Below are 22907 nucleotides of genomic sequence, written 5' to 3'. Positions count from 1 at the left end.
TTCATTTCTGGACCAGCTCCCCACTCACTCCCACTAACTTCACTAAACTCTGCTCCCGGTCCAATCTTTTAATATCAGAATTCTCTGTCTCTCTTTTTCTCTTCAAACACCAGATTATTTAATTCAAAATGATCCTCTAGTCCCATACCTCCTGGCCTTTCTTAGATTTGCAGACCTCAAATACCCATCATGTCTCTACTTCAGTCAGTCCTTCCCTCAGCCCTTTTTTTTTACCTCCACTGATTAATTTGTTGCTTTCCTCTGGTTCACCCTCTTGTCCAACCCTGACCCCTTTGCCCATCTCTGCCATCTCAAAGTTTATTCCACTTACACCTAACCCCAGCTCACACCCATCATAGATTTTTCCCCACTGCTTCCATACAGTTGAATACCTCAGGAGAAAGTTCCGTGACCACATGTATTTTCTCCACTGGATGTTTATTCTCTTTTCTTCTAGTTTTGCCATCTTCAATAATTTGGGCCAGATTCCCGGTTGTTGTTAAAACATCGGATTACCAAGACATGAACTTGACTGTTTTACTTTTATATTGTACTCTTTTCCCATACAACCGTCTTTATCTCTTTTCCTGTTTTTCTTCTCAATTGTAAGCTCTTTGGGGTTGTGCCTCATTTAGATTTAGAAAAAGCATAGCACATTGTGAGCACTACTGGAAACACGTAAATAATGTTCATCATGCTGAGATTCACCATAATTCACCGATTAATTATTTTTGTGTTATGTAGTCATACAGTTTGTGAAATTGGATTTTCTATTCACTCTTAGACAAATAATAGATTTTAAAAAGCAATAGATACTAGAATTTCTTTCAGTTGAACCTATTCTTTTCATATATAGTAAATATCAAATGTTGTTTGTTTTTTCAGCCAGAGCAATCTCTTGATTCTCTTGGGAAAGAAACTTTACAGCTTAGTTCTAAATTTCTAAATGAAACGAAAAATCTGAAGAGGAAAAATGAAGGTCAGTTTCATAGAATGTACAATCTTAATGGTACTTTGATAGCATTATTCCTGCACTGTTAACAAAGTTTTAATTTTTTTTTAAATGAACGTAAGTTAAAGTTAAACATTTTATATAGTCAGGTATATACAGTAAAAGAGTAAAACAATGTAACCCAGATAAATTTAGTTATTGTCCTATTTTGCTGGCAAATGAAGAAAGTAATTTTCCTTTGTGATTATTTAAAGTAAACCTTTTCCCTTCATCTCTTCTCTCATCGAAACTGATTGACCTGACCAAGAAGGACAACTCTGAGTAAATCTTCATGGACTTGTGATATAGTAACTGACGATGTGATCAATATGCAGTGTGAAGCATATACTGTACTCACATTGCACTTCTATGCATTTGCTGAAATACTTGTTCTGTTTAAGAAAACAAAAAAGCTCCCTTGGATCAATTATTGAATTTATTAAATATTTTTAAAATGTAGGGTTAGTCTGGACTGTATGGTCCTAACATTTGTATGTGCATAGAACAATCACAGTTATTTATTCCAACAGGCCTTGTGTCTAGATTGAATGGATTGAAAAAAAAAGTGGAAAAGATTCAGGAGAGTGCTCATAAAATTACTGACCAGCTTAATGATTCACTGCTGGCACTGCGAGCATTGTCTAATGGTAAGTGAAATGTATCTTGACACACATGTCCTTATTGCAATGCCATCTGATACAAACACAATATAATCCTTCCTGAAGTCCGATAGAGCAGCCTAGCAATAAATCAGACTGGAGGCTGATTTAGCCTCTTGCCTTAACAGGAATTTGAATTAGATGTTTTCCATTTATTTAATTAACATGGAAAACAGTGAAACTGCATTGTGATGTAAAGATTATAGCCTGTTTCTCCTCTCACACAGGTGTAAATAAGGAGTAACTCTGAAGGCAATGGAACTATATTGCTGCAAAACTGTACTGTGTGAAAAAGAGAATCAGGTCCTAAAATTCTTAATCAGCTTTAAATGGAAAAAACTGTACTGGAGATTAATTGTTTTGCTTTCCCATAACAACAGTCTAAAATGTTTAACAGTTTAAATGTTTGGTTTGCGGCTTGTTTAGGGTAAGCCCCTGGCGGGCTGTGAGACGCTTTGTTTACCTGAGCGTCCGCAGGTCAATGAGAGCTGTGGGAAGAGGCGCAGGCCGGGCCACTGCTTCCCGCAGTTCCCATTGTTCGGGAATGGCGAACCACAGCCGCTGGGAGCTGTGATAGGCAGTACCTGCAGATGCTCAGGTAAACAAAGCATCTCGCAGCCCGCCAGGGGCTTACCCTAAACAAGCTATGAACCAAGTTTGGGAACCCCTGTTCTATGGGATGATATTTTACATATAAGGGCTCAGCCAGAAAATAACTTTTTTCAGCCAATTTATAAATCTTTAAAAATGTAACTTCTGCCATCAATTATAATCATTATAAAGCTTTTAACATGTTGTTATAACAATACAGACTAAAATGCCAAGAATGATTCCTTTTTGTCAAGCCTGAAATATTTGTTATGGACCTGACTCTGCCGTCTCTACTTACATGACTCTGTTAAACCTCTAAGAAAAATTACTTTTCTGATAATTGGGATATATAAATAATCGTTAAATGTAAATATGTTTCAGATACCAGTGACAAAATTTTTGAAGCAAAAGAGCTGGCTGTGTCGGCTAACACAAGTGCTGTTGCTGGTTTAAGCCACATTGTGGATTTCAATCAGAAGCTGCTGAACACTTCTTCTGAATTGTCCAAGGTTAATGACACATTGAGGAAAACCAATGAACTTATAATGGACTCCTCAAAAGCTGGTAAGTTAGCTGCTTCATTGCACAGTAGAAATGTCATTGCATGTAGAAATGATTCTAATATTTAAACTTAATTAGTATTAAAGTAAGGCTAGTGTGATGGACAAAGTTTCTGCCTGACTAAATAAAAATGCACTAGCTGTAAATTTCCTTTTTAAACAGAATACATAGAAATCACATAAGCTTTTTATATGTGTATATTTTTTCTCTCTGATGTTTAAAGCTACTGAAATAAATGACCCCAAATATACCATTTTGGCCAATGCAGTTCAGGAATGAATAATGAATTTCCCTCTCAACCTGTCTGAACGTCTCATTCTTATTTTGGCAGCAGCCTCAGCTGAAAGACAAGTTAAAGAAGTGGAAGCACAAGCCAATCTTTTATTTGACAGGCTGAAACCTTTGAAAATGTTGGAAGAGAACCTGAGCAGAAATCTGTCTGAAATTAAAGAGCTCATCAGTCAAGCCCGCAAACAGGCAGCATCTGTAAGTACATCTTTCCTGCAATTTCTAGCTTCAAGTTCATTGGTTTCCCTTGTGCCTCCTCAACAAAAAAATATTTTAAAGGCAAAAAGCCTTATACTCCTTCTTTAACCCACCCATCCTGTTGTTCTTTGGTGTAACAGAAGTGATTGGTGTTATCAATATCTCATATACTGCAATACTGAGGCATTTGGTGTGAGTTCGGACTTTGAGCTATGATCTCTTTGCCTCTGTGGTTTGTCAGAGCGCTGAGATTTTGTGGTTTTATTTCCCTGTTCTTTTTTTCCCCGTTGCCTCTTACTTTTAAGGGAGTATCTCCTTTAAAAATAATTCAATGCCATGTGCCAGAAAGAAAAGAGTTGTTTGTGTGAGCAACGGACAAATGAGGGGATAGAGCTGGCATTGTTTTTGTAGCAGGAGGGGGGTGCATCTCCAGGCTTTTGGAAGGGAGTTGGTGTGAGAGGCTGGAATGGATTTTATTGGTGATATAAAGGATTATGATGAGATTCCTTGAATGAATCATAACGCAAGCATCAATTCTGTCAATAAGATTGTCAAACATATCTAACCAAATCCACATACTTAAACCCTTACTTTTTTTGTTTTTTGTTAGAAGCTGCTGCCCATACAAAATAGCCACATTTCAAATTAATACATTGATCATTTTGAAACTTTGATCCACTTCAAAGTCACAAAAGCAATTAAACCACATTATGAACTATATCTTGTTATAATTAGAACACAAAGAGAGTTTTTGAAACCAGTAACATTTCCCCATACATTTGATGTAAGCCTGGGCATATTTTAAGGCAGAGGGAAATTTTAGATTTAAAAGACAAAAAATATCCAGGCTTTTGGTGCTTTCAATAAAACCCAGCATACACATGAATGCTTCTTTTTCACAATCTACTGATCATGGAAAGTTAATGAGCCTGGTATAGAACAATGGAAGTAGTATTTTCTGATGTATCATAGACTACCGAGGTTTCTAAGGGAAAAAGGTGTAACTCTTATGAGTAAAATCCTTTCTTTCAGTTTTAAAGACTCATATTATTCCCTTGTAATCTTTATTTTTCTGAGAATTTGGTGAAGATAAGGGTTTTTATCATTGCAACTAATTTCTAGAGATAATATTGAATTGGGCATTGAAGATGAGCTATCCTGATGTCTTGCACCTCAGTCTGATTGATTTTGCTTTTATTAGAAATAGAGATGGGCTAGGGATCATGCAAACTCTCAGATATGTGAGTCAACAGAACTACTAGAGTTAGCAGAGTGCCCAAGTGTTTGTAGCAATGAGCCCAATATTTGTAACAATGAGAATCTGAGTCAGAAATCTGCCATGTAAGTGCATCTTTATTAAATTAAACTTTTAAATGGCTCCTAAACAGATTTTCTAAAGAATTACTTAATTTTTTTGCTAGTAATTTAAAATTCTGTCATTGCTATTTCTTGCAGATGCTTTGACTATTTGATTTTTAGCGACTTTGTTTTTGTCTCATTGTAAACCCCAAGGTTTGTTGTCTTTTGTTTATTTTTGTTACCCTGAGACCTTTCACATTTTCTCAAGACTTCCAGTCTTCTTTGTTATTAATAGAGTGTTTTTCCTCATATGTGCCCTCAAGCTCAAGATTTATTATTGGATGATGAATTTCTGGCTCTAAATCCCATGATTAGACCAGTAGGTTCTGAGGCACCTCTTTCTTCCCTATCCTATATAGTCTAAACCACTACTCTTTTTCAACTCATATCCAGCCAGTCAATAGTTGTGTGGGTTTGTAGCTAATCCTACTGACAAATATTTAGAATCATATGAAGTTGTCTCAACACATGGCTTGAATTTAGCTAGCCAAAGGCTAAATCTGTATTCCAGACATATGTGCTGTGTACATAGAGTATACCATTTTTTTTTTCCAGATTAAAGTTGCAATCTCAGCGGACAGAGATTGTATTCGTGCCTACTCACCCCAAATTTCTTCCACTAACTACAACACCTTAACATTAAATGTGAAAACAACTGAACCTGACAACCTCCTCTTCTACTTGGGTAGCAGTGGCAATGTAAGTTCAGTGTTGTGGAGATTCACTAAAAATATTGCCTATCTCTGAATATATAATATATTTGACTTACATTCTTATTTGTACCAAGTAGCCAGGCTAGGGACTGGGCAGATGTATATGGGAGAAGGAGGGAAATGATCCCCTGTCCCAGACCATGGTAGGGCTGATGTAATCCCCACAGATCCTTACATGCCACCCACTCTACCCTGCAGGAAAGAGGATAATAACAGAAGATCCAGCAATCCTGCCTTTTGCCCTCACTCTGCACCACACATGCACACAGTTCACTGGTTTTGGTGCCAGGGTCGTCCCCTGCTCTTACAGAGAAAGCAAGATTTGGCTCTGTTGGTCATATGTCGAGGCCCTTGCTCAATGTATGGGATAATACTTATACAAGATAAAGGTGATCTTGTGTACATTATCTTGCATGGAATCCTCCTTCCACAAGGTGGACTCACCATTTGTCAGGCACTTGAGCTGGGATCAGGCACGGCTCCCATGACAGCACAGTGTCAGTTCCCCACCATCCCAGTAGATGCATGGTTTGCATAGCTCCATACAATCCCTGGCAGTGCTTCATGTTCCTGTTATTTCTACATTGACCTTTTGAGGTCATTCCAGGTGTAAGAGAGGGGAGAAGGTAGAGGGAAAATAGACACATACCACTGGGATGAGTTTGCTGGCTCTACTGCAGGTGTTTCCTTCATTGGGCATAATTAAGGCTACATTTTAGTTACGGGTATTTTTATAAAAATTTACAGACAGGTCACGGGCAGTAAACAAAAATTCACGGCCTATGACCTGTCCATGACTTTTACTATATACCCCTGGAGGGGTGGGAAGCCCAGGTGCAGGGGTGGGGGATAGGTGGCTCCCTGGAAGCAGCCATATCCCCCTCACTCAGCTCCTAGGCAGAGGTGTGGCCAGGCAGCTCTGCGCGCTGCCTCCGCCCACAGCGCTGGCTTCGCAGCTCCCATTGGCTGGGAGCCAGGGCTACGTGGCCATGCCTCCACCTAGGAGTTGAGTGAGGGGATGTGGCTGCTTCTAGGGAGCCCCCCAGGTAGGCGCCACTCAGAGCTCACCTCACCCGTCCCATGCCCCAACCCCCTGTTCCCTCCCACACCAAACTCTGCCGCTGGGAGTGCGGCGCAGTGGCCTGAGACTGCCCCAGCAGCAGCCAGTGCGACTGGCACAGGGGCTGCCTGAGCTGCCCCTGAGCCAGGCACACTGGCCGCAGCAAAGTCACGGAGGTCACAGAAAGTCATGGAATCCGTGACAAACTCACAGCCTTAGGCATGATTGGCTCATTGTAAAGATCCATGAAGGCAGGATATATAGGAAGAGTTTTAGAAACAGTTATGAGATTTTCATCCAGCTGGAAAGAAATTTATTAAACAAAACAAAATGACATACTCTATGTAATGCGCTGAAGCAAGAATCACCATTTTCCAGAGTGACTTCCTGGCAGTAGAGATGCGACGTGGTAAGGTGGCCTTCCTTTGGGATGTGGGATCAGGAGCAACAAGACTGGAATATCCAAATTTTCAAATTGATAACAACAAATGGCACAGAATACATATAACCAGGTAACAGAGGTTTTGATCATTCATTCATTCATTATTTATTTATTTATATTGCCGTAGCACCTAGGAGTCCTATTGATAGCCCAGGACACCATTAATGTGAGTAACAGAAATATTTTATTCTATAAAATGGATTAAAATGAAAGTTCAATTTCTGCTAGTAAATTCAAATGAATTTTTACCTAATGTGGAGGCGTGGTTTAGTGCAGCGTAGAAGTGTACTGGCTACTTAGTTACCCAGTGCAAGAAGTAGTTCAGCAGTAAGTAGGGACCATGCACAGTAACTTCTGAAAGCGTTTAATCCATTTGTATTTGTGATTGTCAGGTTTGGGAAAACTGGTACATTGAACATAGAGGAAACGAGCTCTAATCAGAAGTCCTTAAGTAAAACTGCAACTGCTCCTGGGACAGCTACTGTACTGGATGTAAACAAATCAACACTAATGTTTGTTGGAGGACTTGGAGGGCAAATCAAGGTGAAAATCTGAAAATGCTATACTGTAAATGGTTTTTATCCTGTTAGAAATACTTTTTCAATTAGAAATAATCGCACCAATTAGATACTCTACAGAGATAATTGACCAAGAAATGTCAGGTGTGCTGTGCAAAAGGCAAGGGTGCAAAATGGTATCCAGAGCTATCATCTCATTATAAAAATCCCCAGGAAACTGTGTTTAAAATGGTAATTCTGAAGTGCTGAGTGTGAGTGCGTAGGAGGTGTTAATTCATACTAAATAGTTTCCTTTCTCCTCTGTTTCTCCTTATGTCCTATCCTCCATGACTAGTTATAATTTGTCATTGTTATCCATGTAATTGAGTATAAATGGGTCAGGACTTCTAATTTTCTTTTTTACTTATTGCAAAACTCTTCCACAGCGATGTGAAGTCTGATTATTAATAATAATGCTAAAACATTTTTGTTGTTCTTCTGTTATGATTTTCCCTTAACATGAATTAGAACTGAATGGAGAAGTTTGCTGGAGCAGTTCCAAAGTATTTAACATTAAGTGTATTCGTTTAATATGTTTCCTCTCTAATAGAAATCGTCTGCTGTTAAGGTGACTCATTTTAAAGGATGCATGGGAGAGGCATCCTTGAATGGAAAATCTATTGGTCTTTGGAACTACATTGAAAGAGAGGGCGCATGCAACGGATGCTTTGGAAGGTAGTGATTTGACCACTGTTTTCCTGAAAAGCATAGAGTGGGATTGTCTGTATATAGTCATAACCTTTTATATATGTTTGTATGTTAGTTAAAAAGTGTGGTGCACTCATGTAAATTGCAGTACTGCATTGATTATTAGTGGAATTTTAAGGTGCATGCCAAATTTTAGTTACCACATGGTTTTTCAGTTCATGATATGGTTTTACAATTGATCACATGGCTCCACAACTTGCCACATATATTTTCACATTGGTTGTGTGTGTTTGTCCATTGAAACTAATAACTACCAGTGTACATCTATATTTTTGGACTATTTGGTTTGTCTAATCATTTCAAACAAGGCATATTTATTCCTCCCCAGTGAAAGAAAGAGGTCTAAAGCATTATTTTAAAAGTCCACTCCAAATTTGTGGCTATTATATTTATTACCACTCTCACAGTTATTCTGGAAAGGGGTTGTGGACTTGTGATGGGGTGTACAAACCCCACACTGGAGAACAAAGGGTTAAGGAGTAGCTCTGGCCCAGGTGGCTCTGCCCTGCTATTTCTGCAAAGCCTGCACAAGCTGGAGGTGGAGATTAAAAAGGGAAGCAGAGCAGCTTATGGGAGGCAGGCAGTGGAAGGGAGCAGACCTCTTCTCTGAGCTCTGGGGAAGTACAGCCCAGGAACTCTACAGCCAGAGACCCGGCAACACCGACCTGACAAAGCCTGCAAAGGAGAGACTGGTGACTGATTGCAAAGGGCAGAAACTTTAATTTGATTCTTTAACTTATCTTGTGGGGAAGAAGAGGACTTAGGTAGAAAGTGATCTAAGAGGACATTCGAGGTGGTGAGACAAGGAGGATCAGTTAGCTAAGAAATCTGGCATCCAGGGAAGAAAAAGGAAACTCAAGTATACCACACCAATGTTCTGAAGGCCTGTAAAGACCAAGAGGTACTCCTCATAACACCCTATCCACCTGAAGTAGGCCCTCAAGCACCAGTGACCCCAGAATCCCAAGCCATACCGATGGGGGAAGAGCTTCAACCAAAGCAGGAGGCCCAAATGCTGAAGCTAATTGACTCCTTCCATGCCATATTTTTAATCTTGCCACGTTGAACGGACTCACCTTGTGTATCATCACATAGCCATTGAACCAGGACAACAGGTCCATGAGAACCCGTGACCACTCCCATGAAAGATGTGGGACACAGTGGAAGAGGAAATACGACATGCCACCTTCAGGCCCTTGAGAGTTCTAGACTCACTGTGAACCTGGCCACATGTAAGACGGCAAACCGGGAAGTTACATACTTCGATTACACTGTGGGGAAGGGCAAGTTATGAACACTAATTGGCAAAGTACAGGCCTTAGGAGCCTGCCTCATCTCAAAACAAAAAACAGAGACAATGCTTTTTGGACCCAGCAGGCTATTATAGATAACTCATACCTGACTTTGTCACAATTGCAGCACCCTTCACAGCCCTCGTGAGGGATACCAGTCCTAAGAAAATCATTTGTGTCAGGAACCAGTGCTTTTTCTATCCAGACTTTTCCAAAAACACTACAAACAGATGCTTCTGATGTCGGACTTGGAGCAGTCCTTTCCTAGGATGTTGAGGGAGAGGAACCACTGGTCTTCTATATAAGTAGAGAACTATTCCCATGGGAGGTAGCCTATTCAGTCATAGAAAAGGAAGCCTGAGCTGAGAAATGGGCGGTAGATGCCCTAAAATACTGTTTGCTGGGATACTCCTTTTTGTTAGTAACAGACCATCCTGTCTTTGCTGGTTGAACAACATGAAGAATGCCAACCCCGGAATTATGCAGTGGTAGCTTTCCTTACAGCCGTGTAGTTTTTAGGTACTTCACCAAGCTGGGAAGGCCGACCAAAACACAGATATTTTTTTCACAAGAGGGTGGGGACCTGGGTGCAGAAGACAAGACCCGGGGAAGGGTATGCGATGGGGTATACAAACCCCATGCTGGAGAACAACGAATTAAGGAATAGTTTTGGGCCTTTTACTTGGCAGGGAATCCAGCAGGGGAAAACCCTGAATGCTCAAGAGTCCAAACTCCAAGTCCCTGGACTCAGGAGAAAGTACTGAAGCTGTTGCAGGCACCAAAAGACTTCCCCGAAATCAGACTTTCTTTTGTATATCCCCAAAAGGATGGACTGGAATATGTGACTTGGCTAGGGAGGGGGCTGAGCCACAAAAGCAGGGAAAGACCTCACAAGACAGAACTGTAATGGAAAAGGGATATATCCTGCCATATCCCTGCTTCACCAGTAGGTAACGCTGGTGGTCAGTGTACCACTTTGCAGGAGTGTTTTCTGCTTACATCTCTAAATGTTTGTATATCTAATAGGGTTGAAATGAAATAGGTTTGGCAACAACTTTTTGTAGAATGTCCCATTTAGAACCAGCAGAGGGTGTTGCATGATTATGTATAAAAATGTGGTTTTTAGAAGCATTGCAAGGAAAAAAGATAACAGAATATTTGCTTCAGAGTGGTAGCCGTGTTAGTCTGTATCCGCAAAAACAACAAGGAGTCCTTGTGGCACCTTAGAGACTAACAAATTTATTTGGGCATAAGCTTTCGTGGGCTAGAACCCAGTTCATCACATGCAATATTTGCTGTAATGTAAATGCATTTATGCAAGGAATTTGGAAAAATGCATGCATTCTGTAAGTTTGAGAGTCAGAGTGGTAGCAATTAATTCTTTCCTTTGGGAACTAGTGTTTTTTCTTTTATAAAGAGTGGTAAAGACTGATTTTTCTATCTTGGGTAAATTCTCCCCCAAAGCTAAACTAGATATTCAGAGATTCAATAATAAAAGTGGCGCTTGGCTGGAATCCTTTAATTATTCATGACATACAAGATTCAAGTCTCCTTCTACGGTCTCACTTCCTAATTATATTGCTAGTGGCTTCCCCAACTGATTTCATTCTCCTAGGTTGCATATGAAATATTGTGTTTGGAAAAATGCAAATCTGTCCTGTGGTATTCAGCATTTCAGCAACTTCTTTTTTCATTTTTATAGCCCACAGGATGAAGACACTTCTTTCCATTTTGACGGCAGTGGATATTCAGTTGTGGAGAGGGCCCTCCGCTCCACTGTGACTCAGATAATCATGTTTTTCAGCACCTTCTCGCCTAATGGGCTCCTACTGTATCTTGCTTCTAATGGCACTGTAAGAAAACTGTTGAGATATTACATTGATCAAAATTGTATTTGGAAACTAACCTTGTAAAGGTTTGATTTTTTCCCCATCTTTCTGCTTCTCTGTCTTGGAATCAATTATCACCTTGTATTGTGACATATATATCTTATATGATTTTGACCCCTGAGAATCTCTTTGAAGCAGTAGAATTAAAATATAAATATTCTCCGTGGAGTATTAGTCCATGATGATAATTCAAAATATGTTAAAAAAGGGTGGTAACTAAGGAGATATTATCAAGAGGCCCAAACTCAACAAAGGAAATGTATATCTGACATTTATTATTGAAACCTGCCTCAGCAAATGGGATAACCAATCCTGATGGTGGGTCAGACCACCCTGAATAGTAATGGGGTAAAAACAAAAGGAATCCAAACACGGGGATATCCTTCCAGAGTATTATTACCAGGGATCCGAGTTTTCCCATGATAAAAACCTTAAAATTCTCCCATTAAAGAACATAAAAATCCATGTTTTTCTGTGACTGAAATGAAATGGGTCACTGGGGCTTGGGCTGTCTGTCCCAGATGGCAGTAGTAAAAACTAGATTCACTGTAAAAATGCAGATTTACACGTTTTTCCGTGGCAAACAGATTTCTAGGATTCCTGATTGTTGCTAACTTAAGTTGTTAGTATTATTACTATTATTATTAAAATGGTATTAAAGAGATTAGATTTTCTGAACATAGGAAAAGTAGGTGCCCTGAGTACAAGATATTTTGGATACATTAGTCACTTGCAGTTTTTTATAAGGATATTCCAAGACCTTCGAAGTATTCTTTATTACATATTTCTTTTTACTCAGTGTATCTGTATATTTTTTTCTGCAGAGAGATTTCTTGTCCCTAGAGCTCGTTGATGGCAAAGTTAGATTAACTGTTGATCTTGGTTCAGGACCTCTTACGCTTACAACCGAAAATCGTTACAATAATGGAACATGGTACAAAATCTCATTCAGTCGTAACAAGAAGCAAGGTAGGACACAGACTGAAAAGTAAATGTTTATGATTTTACAAATAAGTGTCTGAAGTAGTCATTAGGAATGTCACCATTCCATGCCAGTTTTGTCTGGTTATTCCCAATGCACATTCTTTGACAGCCATTTTTGTGGTGCTCTCTTGTTGAAAGTAATTGCAATGCCAGTTTGTTGCGTGACATATGAGCACTCTGATGCATGAATGAAGCTTGGCCTCGATATTATTCCCTTTATTCATTTTTTTTTTTATGTGTAATGTGTAGGAAGAAAGGAAAGCACATTTAAATAGTCTTTAAACACTGGAACACTGTTATCTTTTTCATAGTCAATTGTTTCCTATAACAGCCTCATTATAAGTGCACAAGAGGAGTCCATAAGGGTTAATAGCAGACCTTTTTCTCTGACCTGTCATTAGCTCTACATCCCATCCCTGTCTTGATTGATATTCAGTATTCTATGCATTGCAGTCCAGCTCTTTGGGTCAGGGACCATTGTTTTGTTCAGTGTTTGTACAGCGCTGAGCACAATGGGGTTCTAGTACATGACAACTTCTAGGTGCTACTGTAATAATAATATTAATAATAAATAATCAAAAAACATAAAGCTGTGGCTTAGGGTGGCTAAGTTTGCATTGGTGTTTGTAAAGAGAAACTGATACAGTCAGATGGCATGCAAGTTAACAAAGGTACTATCCAAGATATCTCTCAGCATGGCCTCTATAAATACATTGGAATCGGGGAACTGTTGAAGTTACAACATGAGGAAGTTAAAGAAGAAGTGAGGAAAGAATATTACAGACAAATAAGAACCGTTCTTAGGATAAAACTCACATAGAAGAATTTAATCTGAGCCATTAATATGTGGGTGATTCCAGTAGTACCATACACTGCCAGAGCAATCAAGTGGAATCAAGAGAAGAAAACATTTGACATCCAAACAAGAAAGCTCCTGGTGATGCACAGAGTAATGAATCAAGAGTCAAGAGGTGGGTCAGATGTACATCTGATGATATGATGGAGAAAAAGGTTTTGCTACAGACAATGAAAAATATAACAGCAAATTATATGAGGAATCAACCAAAGTGAAGATCCTCTAATCGCAAGAATAAGCAATAGCTGAGTATGTGTCCCAGCGCAAGAAAGCATAAAAGAAAAGAGAAAGCAAATTGCCCAAGAAAGACTTGAAAGAGTTACACAGAAATCAGTTCACAGAGAGTGATGGAGAGAGATCGAACCCATTAGTGATCAAATATTAGCAAACTTATGGCTTGTAGCAGGTGTGACAGTGTGACAACTTCCTGCAGTATCCTGGACAAACCTTACTGAATTAAGTTAAACTTAGTTTAAGTATTTTAGGAGCTCAATGTATAAAAATGTAAATGTAAATATTTATGTGTTACTGTGGGATTGTATGTAACTTGTCTGGGAGACATGACTAATGGGAAGTGGAAGTGTTATGTGCTTCAAAGGATTCTTTTAAATAAAGGGCTAAGACAAGCATCTGTGAGTTGGGCAGGCTTCCTAGGAAATACTTGCAAGGAGGTGAATGAAAAAGCCTAAATCTGGACTGAATCTTTTGAAGCTTTATCAAGGGGAGTGGTCCGTTGTCTCTGAATTACCTATTCCCAAGATCAAAAGGCTCAAACAGCCTAAAGGAGTAACTCACAGATTCATGAGCGTGCTTGTTCTGAGCTAACAGCTGATGAACTTGTGACCACAGAAAAACCTCTTGATGGGTGTCAATGGGCTCCCATTTCCTCTCCAGGAAAACCCTGACTGGTAAACCCTCTGGGTGAATTAATCAGCACACAAGTTCACCAAGGTACCTTCACCACACGTGTTTATTGTTTGTCTCTTTCTTAAGCTCCGGGTACAATACAACCAGATAGTCTCAGTTATGAAGAGCCCCTTCCTGCTCCTTGATTTAGCCTTTTCAACTTTCTGCTTTTCTTCCTGGGTTCTCCAGTTGGTGATCTAATCACCTCATTAACTCGTCAGGCTACCAGCCCGTGTCAGTGCTCTGTTCCACCTTAGCCACACCCAGAGCCCCAGGTATTCTAAGTGACCAGGGTGCTGACTTTCATAGAGCGTAGTTTGAAGCAAGACTGTCACAGGCCTGTTCTACACTACAGAATTAGAAGAGTAAGCGTAAGGCAGCATATGCTGACCTAACTCTGTAAGTGTCTACACTAAGATGTAGTTCTCATCATGTAACTCGCCCACTACGCTGACTTAACTTCGCCTCTGAGAGAGGCATAGCGCTTAAGTCAATGTAGGTAGGTCAACACGGGTAGGCCAGTGTAGACATTACATTGCTTGAACTCTTGCCGCCTTTCAGAAACTGTTCCACAATGCCCTACACTGGCAGTTAAATCAGTGCAAACGCTCCTGTTAGGGACGCATACCTCCAACACAAGGAGCATAGTGTGGACGGGTAAAACCGATTCAATTACAGTAGTGGCTGTACATCAGTGTAACTTAGGTTGACTTAATTTTGTAGTGTAGACTTGCCACAGTTCAGTTTGAAGAACTGTTCACTGGCCAGGGCTAGGGTGATCTCTGATAAGCTTATTAGTATGTGTGTGGGTTCTGCTATTGTTTTAATGCGTTTTCTCTTTAATGCCTTCACTTTAGGAATAAATTCACCTGCTTAGAAAGAGCTGTGTGGTAACTTAATTGTGGCAATTACACAATTACTCAGGAGAATAGGAAAACGGGCCTGCTAGCACAGTCTAACTTTGCTCTGGAATTCACAGGATAGGCAGGGAGCTGTGCAACCTGGAAATAGCCTGGTCAGGAGGGAGAGAGACGTGGTCTCTGCTCAAGAGAGGGGCCGGTTGAGGATGTAGGTGCAGTTTCCCTGACCTGTAGTAAAAGGATACTTCAAGAGACTGACAGAGAGCCTCATTATAAATGTACCCTTAAGGGTTAATTACATTGGAAACAACATTGACCAACATAACTACTCTCCAAACTGCAGAATATGTTCCAAACAGGATGAGACGGTGCCACATGTGTTGTGCTCCTGCAAGAGCTGGGAGGGAAAATATGACCAGACACAGTGAGATCACCAACTGGCTTCATTGGAGCCTTTGAGCCAAATAACAGATTTAAATGAACCATGTGGTATTATGCCCACCACATTGAAAGAGCTCTAGAGAATGAAGAGGTTAAGATTCTGGCAATTTTCACAGACCAAACGGTGCAGGCAAAGAGGCTGGACACAGTTTTTGTAGAAAAGACAAACAAGAACATAGCAATTGATATTGCCATACTAGCAGCCAGAAATGTTAAAAAAAAAAAAGAAGAAGAAAAGATGGTGAAGTATGAAGAGCTCTGCCATGAAGTGGAACAATTATGGAAGAGTAGAACAAAGAGTAGAACGATCCCCGTGAATACTGGAGTACTTGGAGCAATCCCTAAGGGTACGAATGAACTATTCAAGAACACATTAGGATACGAGACATCATGATCAGTGACCTCCAGAAGACAGCGCTCTTAGGCATTGCGAGAATGTTAAGGAAAGCCAAAGGAGGACAAGTGCATTTGAGCACCTAAAATGCAGGAATTCTGTGGAGGGTTTAGCAAAACTCCTAACTACCCAAACCTACGGAGTTGATTTGTGGTCAGGATTTATTGGTGACTCATGGGGATAAATTTTAGACAATAGCTTTTCCCTTGTGTGAAGGTGTGGGGAAGCAAGTCCCCCACTTCTGTTAATTTATAATGTCCTCCTCTCCCCCCCCCCCCCCCCCCAGTTTGTAGCACATGCGGGGTTTTCTTAGTAAAACAAACAGCCAAAAGAAAGGTCCTCTCCCCTCTTTTTCCCTTAGAGAGGGAAATCTGTATGAAAACAAAGAAAGGCAAAGATGGCCTGGCAATCAGGCAGTCTTTCTGGATTCAACCCTTTTGGCTTATTCTGTCAACACATTTATTGCCTTTTAATGGGGTCAATCTCTGGCCCTTCCTCTTGGGACATACTGCTTTGTAGTTGGGCTGTGCAGTTTTGGGAGTGGTGAGGCCTGCTGCTGTCTCCCTCTCCGCTGTCAGCAGTCTCTGAGGCAGAGCAGCCCTTCTCCTGTTCACCGCTCCTTCCTGTGGGGCAGTTTTCCCTTTTTAAACTCCACCCACTCCAGCATTGTAATGCCCCTTGTTGGTGTTGAACAGGGCAGAAGAGCTTGTTAGTCTCCTCCCCAGAAGCGTGAGGGCGTGTCCATTCACAGAGGGGCTATTTCGTTTTAAATCCCCATGATCTCATTAAGGTTAAGATTTTGTCATGGGTGTTTTTAATAAAAGTCCCAGACAGGACGCAGGCAATAAACAAAAATTCAAGGAAACCCGTGACCTGTCTGTGCAGGGAGGACTACAGTGGGAACCCCACCAGGAGCTGATTGCTGGCCAGTGCTCCAGTCCTGCCGCTGCTCCTGCGGTGGTGGTTGACCCAGCCTGGCCGTTGCTCTACCCCTGGGGCTGCTGTAGACCCAGCCGCTGCTTTGGCCCTAGGGGCTGACCTGTCTCTGGCTACTGCTATGGCCCCAGCCTCTGCTCTGGCCCTGGCTGCTGTTCCATCTCCGGCGGCCCTGGGCCGCTGCTCTGGTGTCCCCAGGCCACTGCTTGAGTTGCTGCCCAGGTCACTGCTTTGGGCCACTGCTCCAGACAGCTGCTCTGGCCCCTGCGGGCTGACCCAGTGGCCGCTGGCCACTGCTTCTGCGGCCCAGAGCCACTGCTTCTGCAGCGGCAGCCTGTTGTTCTTGCAGCTTTGGGCCACTGCTCCTGCAGTGGGGGCTGACCACCAGCCGCTGCTCCAGTCCTGCTGCTGCTCCTGGGCAGGGGCTGACAGCTGCTCCAGCCCTGCCACTGCAGTGGGCTGTAGCTGAAGAAGTCATGGAGTAATGGAGTAATTCCATTAAAGTAATGGAATCCGTGACCGCTGTGACAGAATCATATCCTTATTTGTTATACATAGATACTTTTCTGTTGGTTTCTCCAAAATCTGTTTGTTTTTGGTAAAAGAACTGGCTAGCTTATCTAAAATCTTGAGAGTAAAATAGATTCAACTTTTATAATGAAAAAATGACTATACGTGTATTCGTTTTACTTGGGAAATTATTGTACATTTCATACAAAAATATTACCACGCTAGAAAATCATGTCTTAGTGTTTTTATCCGCTGATCTGTACTTCCTTTCTTTGCAGGAGTTTTAGCTGTCATGGATGCATATAATCTTAATTATAAAGAAACCAAACAAGGAGAATCCCCTGGGGTAGCCTCAGACCTCAATCGCTCAGATAAGGACCCAATTTACATTGGTGGACTGCCAAGATCTAGGGCTGTGAGGTACAGAGTTCGTTCTTCCTTCTGTTTCTTCCCTCTGCTTACGTGTTTGTAAGTATTGGGGAGGATCTTCAGCTTGTATAAATTTATAGTTCCATTGAAGTTATTAAGTTATGACAGTTTACCCCAGCTGAGGATCTGGCCATTACTCATTATTATTAATTATTTTCATCAGTGGATCTCAAAGTGCTTTACAAAGGGAGGTAAGCATCATTGTCACCATTTTACTGATGGGGAAACTGAAGCAGAGGGGTGACCTTACTGCCCCAAAGTTACAAACAGACCAACTCTCCTGAGTCCCAGTCCAGTGCTCTATCTAGACCACACTACCTAATTAGAACCACTAAGTGCCAGGGATCAACTGACCCATCTACAAGATGTAGTCCATGCTGATGTCTTTATACTTCAAAGTGTCTTTATACTTTATACCTCTTATTTAAATAACAATTGTCATTACTCCAGTGCTGTTTATAATGTTTAAGGTTTTAAAATACCATATAGATAGAGTAGTGAGGGCCTTGTTTCTTTTTAAAATAGCCAGATCAGTCTATATGTTACTGAAGTGTAAAATAAAAGCAAATAAAACCATAGTCTGAACGCATGTAAATTTTATGTAGACACCATGCTTTCCAACTCGTGTTAATGGAAAAAACCCCGTTCTTCAGCATACATTTTAAAAAATCTTAAAATGGAATTTTTGCAACTCCGTCTCAGTACTTGGACTAGAGGCAGACCAAAAATAACATATCCCAATAGGAGCCATTTAAAAAAAAAATAATTTGTGGATGTCTCCAGTTTACAACATATGCTTTGTCTATTACACACCCACACTGGGCAATTCTTCAAGCTGTTTCAATTCAGCCTGAAGATAATGGCTCTAAAGTCTATACCTGATTTTTCCTGCAAATGAGGTAGTTTGATTTTTATATGGCATCTCTGTGCCTGGATAATTAGTGCCCACAGCTGAACCCCTAGGAAGGCACAATGAGCCAGTCCAAGTTAGACCAGATCTTAGATTGTTCTAACTTGCACTAGAGAACAATTTATTCCTGAGATAGCGCTAATAAGAAGGAATGGGTGGGATAGATGGAATAGAGTACCTTTACCTCCTCCCTCACTGAGCTGTGTCATTGCAGCTGAGGATTTACCAACCCCTCCCCCCCCCGCTTTGGACATGAGTCATACTTTGGTTTTGCAGTGCATTGCTGTACATTTGAGTGTTTCAGCTTTTAGTGCTGTCTCCTCTAGATTTGGTAGTTCAGCTAAGATTTAATGTATGTTGTGCAGCTACATTTTGGCTCAATTTTGCTCCCATTAAAAACAATGAGAAAACTAACCCTGACTTTAAAGAGCAGGATCAGCCCTTTAAATCAATCTCTTCTTTTCCTGTTAAATAATGTAACTTTACATTTTCCCCAATAAATTCCAATTTAAATTATTAAACCAGTGTTTTGTTTTTACCATGAAAACTCTTTTTTTTCTTTCAGGAAAGGGCTTAACAGCAGAACATATGTGGGATGCATTAAGAACCTGGAAATATCCCGCTCTACCTTTGACTTGCTAAAAAACTCGTATGGTGTGAGAAAAGGCTGCATACTGGAGGTAGGAAACTCTGGCAGCTCTGCTGGGTTGTTATACTCTGATTATTGCTGTGTATTAAACAATGCATCAGTGTTTTGTGATGCATGCTGATGTCTTTATACTTTAAATGTAGAGAGTAGAAGTGTATTGATTTATTGATAAATTATCAATTAGTCCACTATTGGTATTGTTCTTTCGCACTGGACATCTCATAGGGGACAAAAGCTATCATTTATTTCTCTGCTTTTGCAAAACAGCCTATCCGTAGTGTTAGCATCTTGAATGATGGCTACATTGAGTTGCTACCTAAGTCCCTGTCTCCAGAATCAGAACTGATGGTAACTTTTGCTACTAAGAACAGTAGCGGCATCATCTTGGCTGGTCTCAGCAAAGGAATGGAGAAGCGACGACGCAGACAAGCACATTTGGTCGGTACTAACTGGTTTTAAACCTGAAATACTTTTTAACAACTTTGCTTCAACATGTCTTATCACCTGTTTAGTTTAAGAATATAAACTGGATAGCAATGCTAGAAAAAAATCCACTGGGGCGTGAGTAGGAAGTTTTTCTCAAGCAAATGACATCCACTCTTTCAGAATGTAAACTTTCATTACAAATTAAAAAAATATATCTAGCCCTGATGGTTGCAAAGAAAGTCTTCCAAATATGGGCCAAACGTAAACCAATGCAGTGGGTGTTCCTGATTCTGCAGACAGACAACTCCAATATCTTTGCTGCTGCTCATGGTTTTGCAGAATTGTGGCAGAGTGAAAACTGACCAGAGCATTGTTGATTTTGCTGCTGCTATGTGGATAGGTTGAAATTGAAAAGAATCAGGTCAGTTTCACCCTACTACTACTGAAAAAAGCTATGAACAGCAACAGAGGCAGGCAGTGGGAAGGAAGACCCAGACACAGAGATTGGGTAGGAAGTAGAGTAGTGAAGGCACCCCAGACATCTGATTGTAGCAGCCAGGAGGCTGGTAGAAGGGTAGGATAGTAGAGACCCACTCAACCTACAACATTCAAGAGGCTCTGGAATGAGAGGGAGAACAGAGGGAGAGACAATGTTCCTTTCCCTTTCCAGCAGGAGGTGGTGGTTGTTGGATTCAAATTTATCAAACATCTGCTATCTGGAGGCTGGTATGAAAGATGGAGCTCCCAAGCAGCGTCCAAGGACAGCATCCCAGCTTCCTTTAGCACTATCATATGGGGATATAAAGGGATTGGGTTTTTACCTGAGCTTTTACCATGGACAGGGGGACTCCCAGCTTTCATGTCTCTTTAGTTAGAAGGCTTAGTTCTCTAACTGTTATCTGTTCTCATTCACTGTCATGAGTGTTACAATGTTTGACTTGCAAACATTGCAGGGGCCAGTTTATATGTTTTGGTATTTTATTTTTGAACTATTTCCATTGAAATTTAAAAAATAAACAAAACAAATAAATAAAATAAATGATGGATGTTTTCTTTTGGTTGTGGAGTTCATCAAAATTTGTCTAGAACACCTAAATTTGGTGGCATATTTGACCAAATCACCCTTTTAGGTATTATTTATAGGGTATGAAAGAAAACAGAGTTGCAGTAAAAAAATTAATTGAATGATTAAATCTCCACAGCCCTTCTTTTCCATCATGCTGATTGATGGTCATCTTGCAGTGCATATTAATGCAGGAGACAGAGCAAGTACTAGAAAAATCATCCTCCAGCCTGCTAATGGAACATACAGTGATGGGCAAGAACATTCTGTCATCCTGATCCGGAATAAGAGGTACATGTGACTGTGAACAGTACCACTTGTTTAATTACTGTATGTCATTGTCAGTTCACCATGTTCCCTGAAGAACTGACTTACCTAGCTCATTTCAGTGGAATAATCAGAGTTGTATGTTTCTGTTGTTAATGGAGGAGTCCTGATTTATATGGTAATTGCATACAGCCAGTGATTAAGTTGTGCATGAAAGCTCCCTTGAAAGCTTTAGACAGTCTGGACCACCTGAGTAAAATGTACTAAATATTGCTAGAAAAAGTAGACAGTTAATTGACTATTTATTTATTTGACTAAGAAATATACATGTCCAATTAACTCCTGTAACTGGATTAGTTGTCACATTTATAAAGCTGCTCAACAAATCCATCCTACTAAATAATAAAATATTCTTCAAAGAACCTCTTTAGCTGTAAATGGTGTAGGTGGATTATCAAAATCACTGAATCTTTACATAGGCATGGGAACTAGGGTGTGTGTGTGTGGGGGGGTGCTGCACTTACGCGGGGCTCTGCTCTTGGCGCTGCACCCAGGGTCCTGGCTGCCGGCCCGGCACCCAGGGTTCTGCTCCCAGCCCCACACATGGGGTCCCGGCTGCCGGCCCCATGCCGGGGGCTCTGCTCCCAGCCCCAACTCTAGGGGACGGGAGAGGGGTCCAGACGGGAGTAAGGGGGACATAAGGTAAAAAATGTGGGGACCAGTGTTTTACAGTTTTGCTGGCTTTCAGCACCCCCACTATAAAAATGTTCCAGAGCCACTGAATCTTTATTTCTTAGCACATGGCATTACTGAAGTTGAAATGGAAGTTCCTTTTGAATGATTTTCCACTTCACCCTTTCAGGATGATAATAGTACAAGTGGATGAAAGTAATCCTGCAGAACTGAGACTTGGCTTGTCGGCAGAAATGAGCCCCATGAATATTTCCAACTTCTACGCTGGTGGGGTTCCAGCAGGAGAGGGCATTTCTGGGTTCAAGATGACAGGATCTTTTTACGGCTGTATTAGAAATCTGATCTTTAACATGCAGTAAGTCAGAGTGAATGGCAGCACTCTTTTGGAGAATGGAACTGCAGGCCTGTGCATTATAAAATATAAACTGTTGCTTTTGACTATAAGATCTCCAGCGCATGGACCATATCTAATTCCTTTTCTGTACTGTGGGCAAGCATAATGCCAGCACTCTGTAATAAATAGTAAAATGCAAAAGAGATTAGTATCAAACTTGCATCAATGAGTATTGCTGGCCACATTTTCAGATATTCAGTCAGACTCAAAAGTGCCTTTAGTGCGTACAGATACATTGCACAAAACACATAGTTGGGTTCCGAGTGATCTGATTTGCATGCACAGATAAGATAATTGGCCAAGAAAACTGTTGCATGAATATTGTTGTGTAGAATTAGAGGATACTCTTTAATGATTTTCTCCAACTGTGGTTAACCCTTTTGAAACATTTTCCACTGATGTGCAAGTCTTCACCCATTGACAAGTGGGTACGTTCTTGTAAAGTACTTTCATCTACTCAGAGCCCTCTCTTTTGTAAACCCAGGCTTCTGGATTTCACCACTGCCGTGAGGTACGAGCATGTGGATATGGACAGCTGCTTGCTTTCAGAGAAGCCTAAACCTGCCATACAAGCAGAAGATATTGAGATTCAACCAGAACTGCAGCCTTTGCCAATTCCTCTGCGGCCTCTTACCAATTTTGAGAGAGTACATACTACAAACTTAGTGCATGCTGCCCCTGTCGGCAAAGTGAGTATTGAGGGGGGAACAAGGTCTATCCTAGCTGAGTTTTTGTTAACCCCAAATACAGAGCCATATGCTTACTTCCCTTCTTGAAAAGATGGTTTGTAAGGGAAAAAGCAATGGTATATCATACTATACCTCTGTACAGCAGTCACACCTGGAAGGCCAGGAGGAAGGGAAGTTGGCAGTTAAGCATGC

General features: G+C 40.8%; 1 protein-coding gene across 1 annotated transcript in view; it reads left to right on the top strand.

The window, feature by feature from the left end:
- LAMA1 (laminin subunit alpha 1) overlaps positions 1 to 22907 on the top strand; it is a 146972-nt gene that overhangs the window by 109326 nt on the left and 14739 nt on the right. The window contains exons 41-56 of the mRNA XM_054020536.1: positions 886 to 979; positions 1522 to 1638; positions 2623 to 2805; positions 3134 to 3288; positions 5203 to 5346; positions 6799 to 6932; positions 7255 to 7405; positions 7970 to 8094; positions 11122 to 11272; positions 12133 to 12277; positions 17474 to 17615; positions 19100 to 19214; positions 19451 to 19621; positions 20812 to 20963; positions 21802 to 21987; positions 22511 to 22715. Coding sequence (XP_053876511.1) covers positions 886 to 979; positions 1522 to 1638; positions 2623 to 2805; positions 3134 to 3288; positions 5203 to 5346; positions 6799 to 6932; positions 7255 to 7405; positions 7970 to 8094; positions 11122 to 11272; positions 12133 to 12277; positions 17474 to 17615; positions 19100 to 19214; positions 19451 to 19621; positions 20812 to 20963; positions 21802 to 21987; positions 22511 to 22715 — 2370 coding nt within the window. The remainder of the gene's footprint in view (positions 1 to 885; positions 980 to 1521; positions 1639 to 2622; positions 2806 to 3133; positions 3289 to 5202; positions 5347 to 6798; positions 6933 to 7254; positions 7406 to 7969; positions 8095 to 11121; positions 11273 to 12132; positions 12278 to 17473; positions 17616 to 19099; positions 19215 to 19450; positions 19622 to 20811; positions 20964 to 21801; positions 21988 to 22510; positions 22716 to 22907) is intronic.

Source organism: Malaclemys terrapin, chromosome 2 (genome assembly GCF_027887155.1).
Source record: "Malaclemys terrapin pileata isolate rMalTer1 chromosome 2, rMalTer1.hap1, whole genome shotgun sequence".
Taxonomy (NCBI): Eukaryota; Metazoa; Chordata; order Testudines; family Emydidae; genus Malaclemys; species Malaclemys terrapin.
Note: the sequence above shows the minus strand (reverse complement) of the source record. Positions and strands in the feature narration are given on the sequence as shown.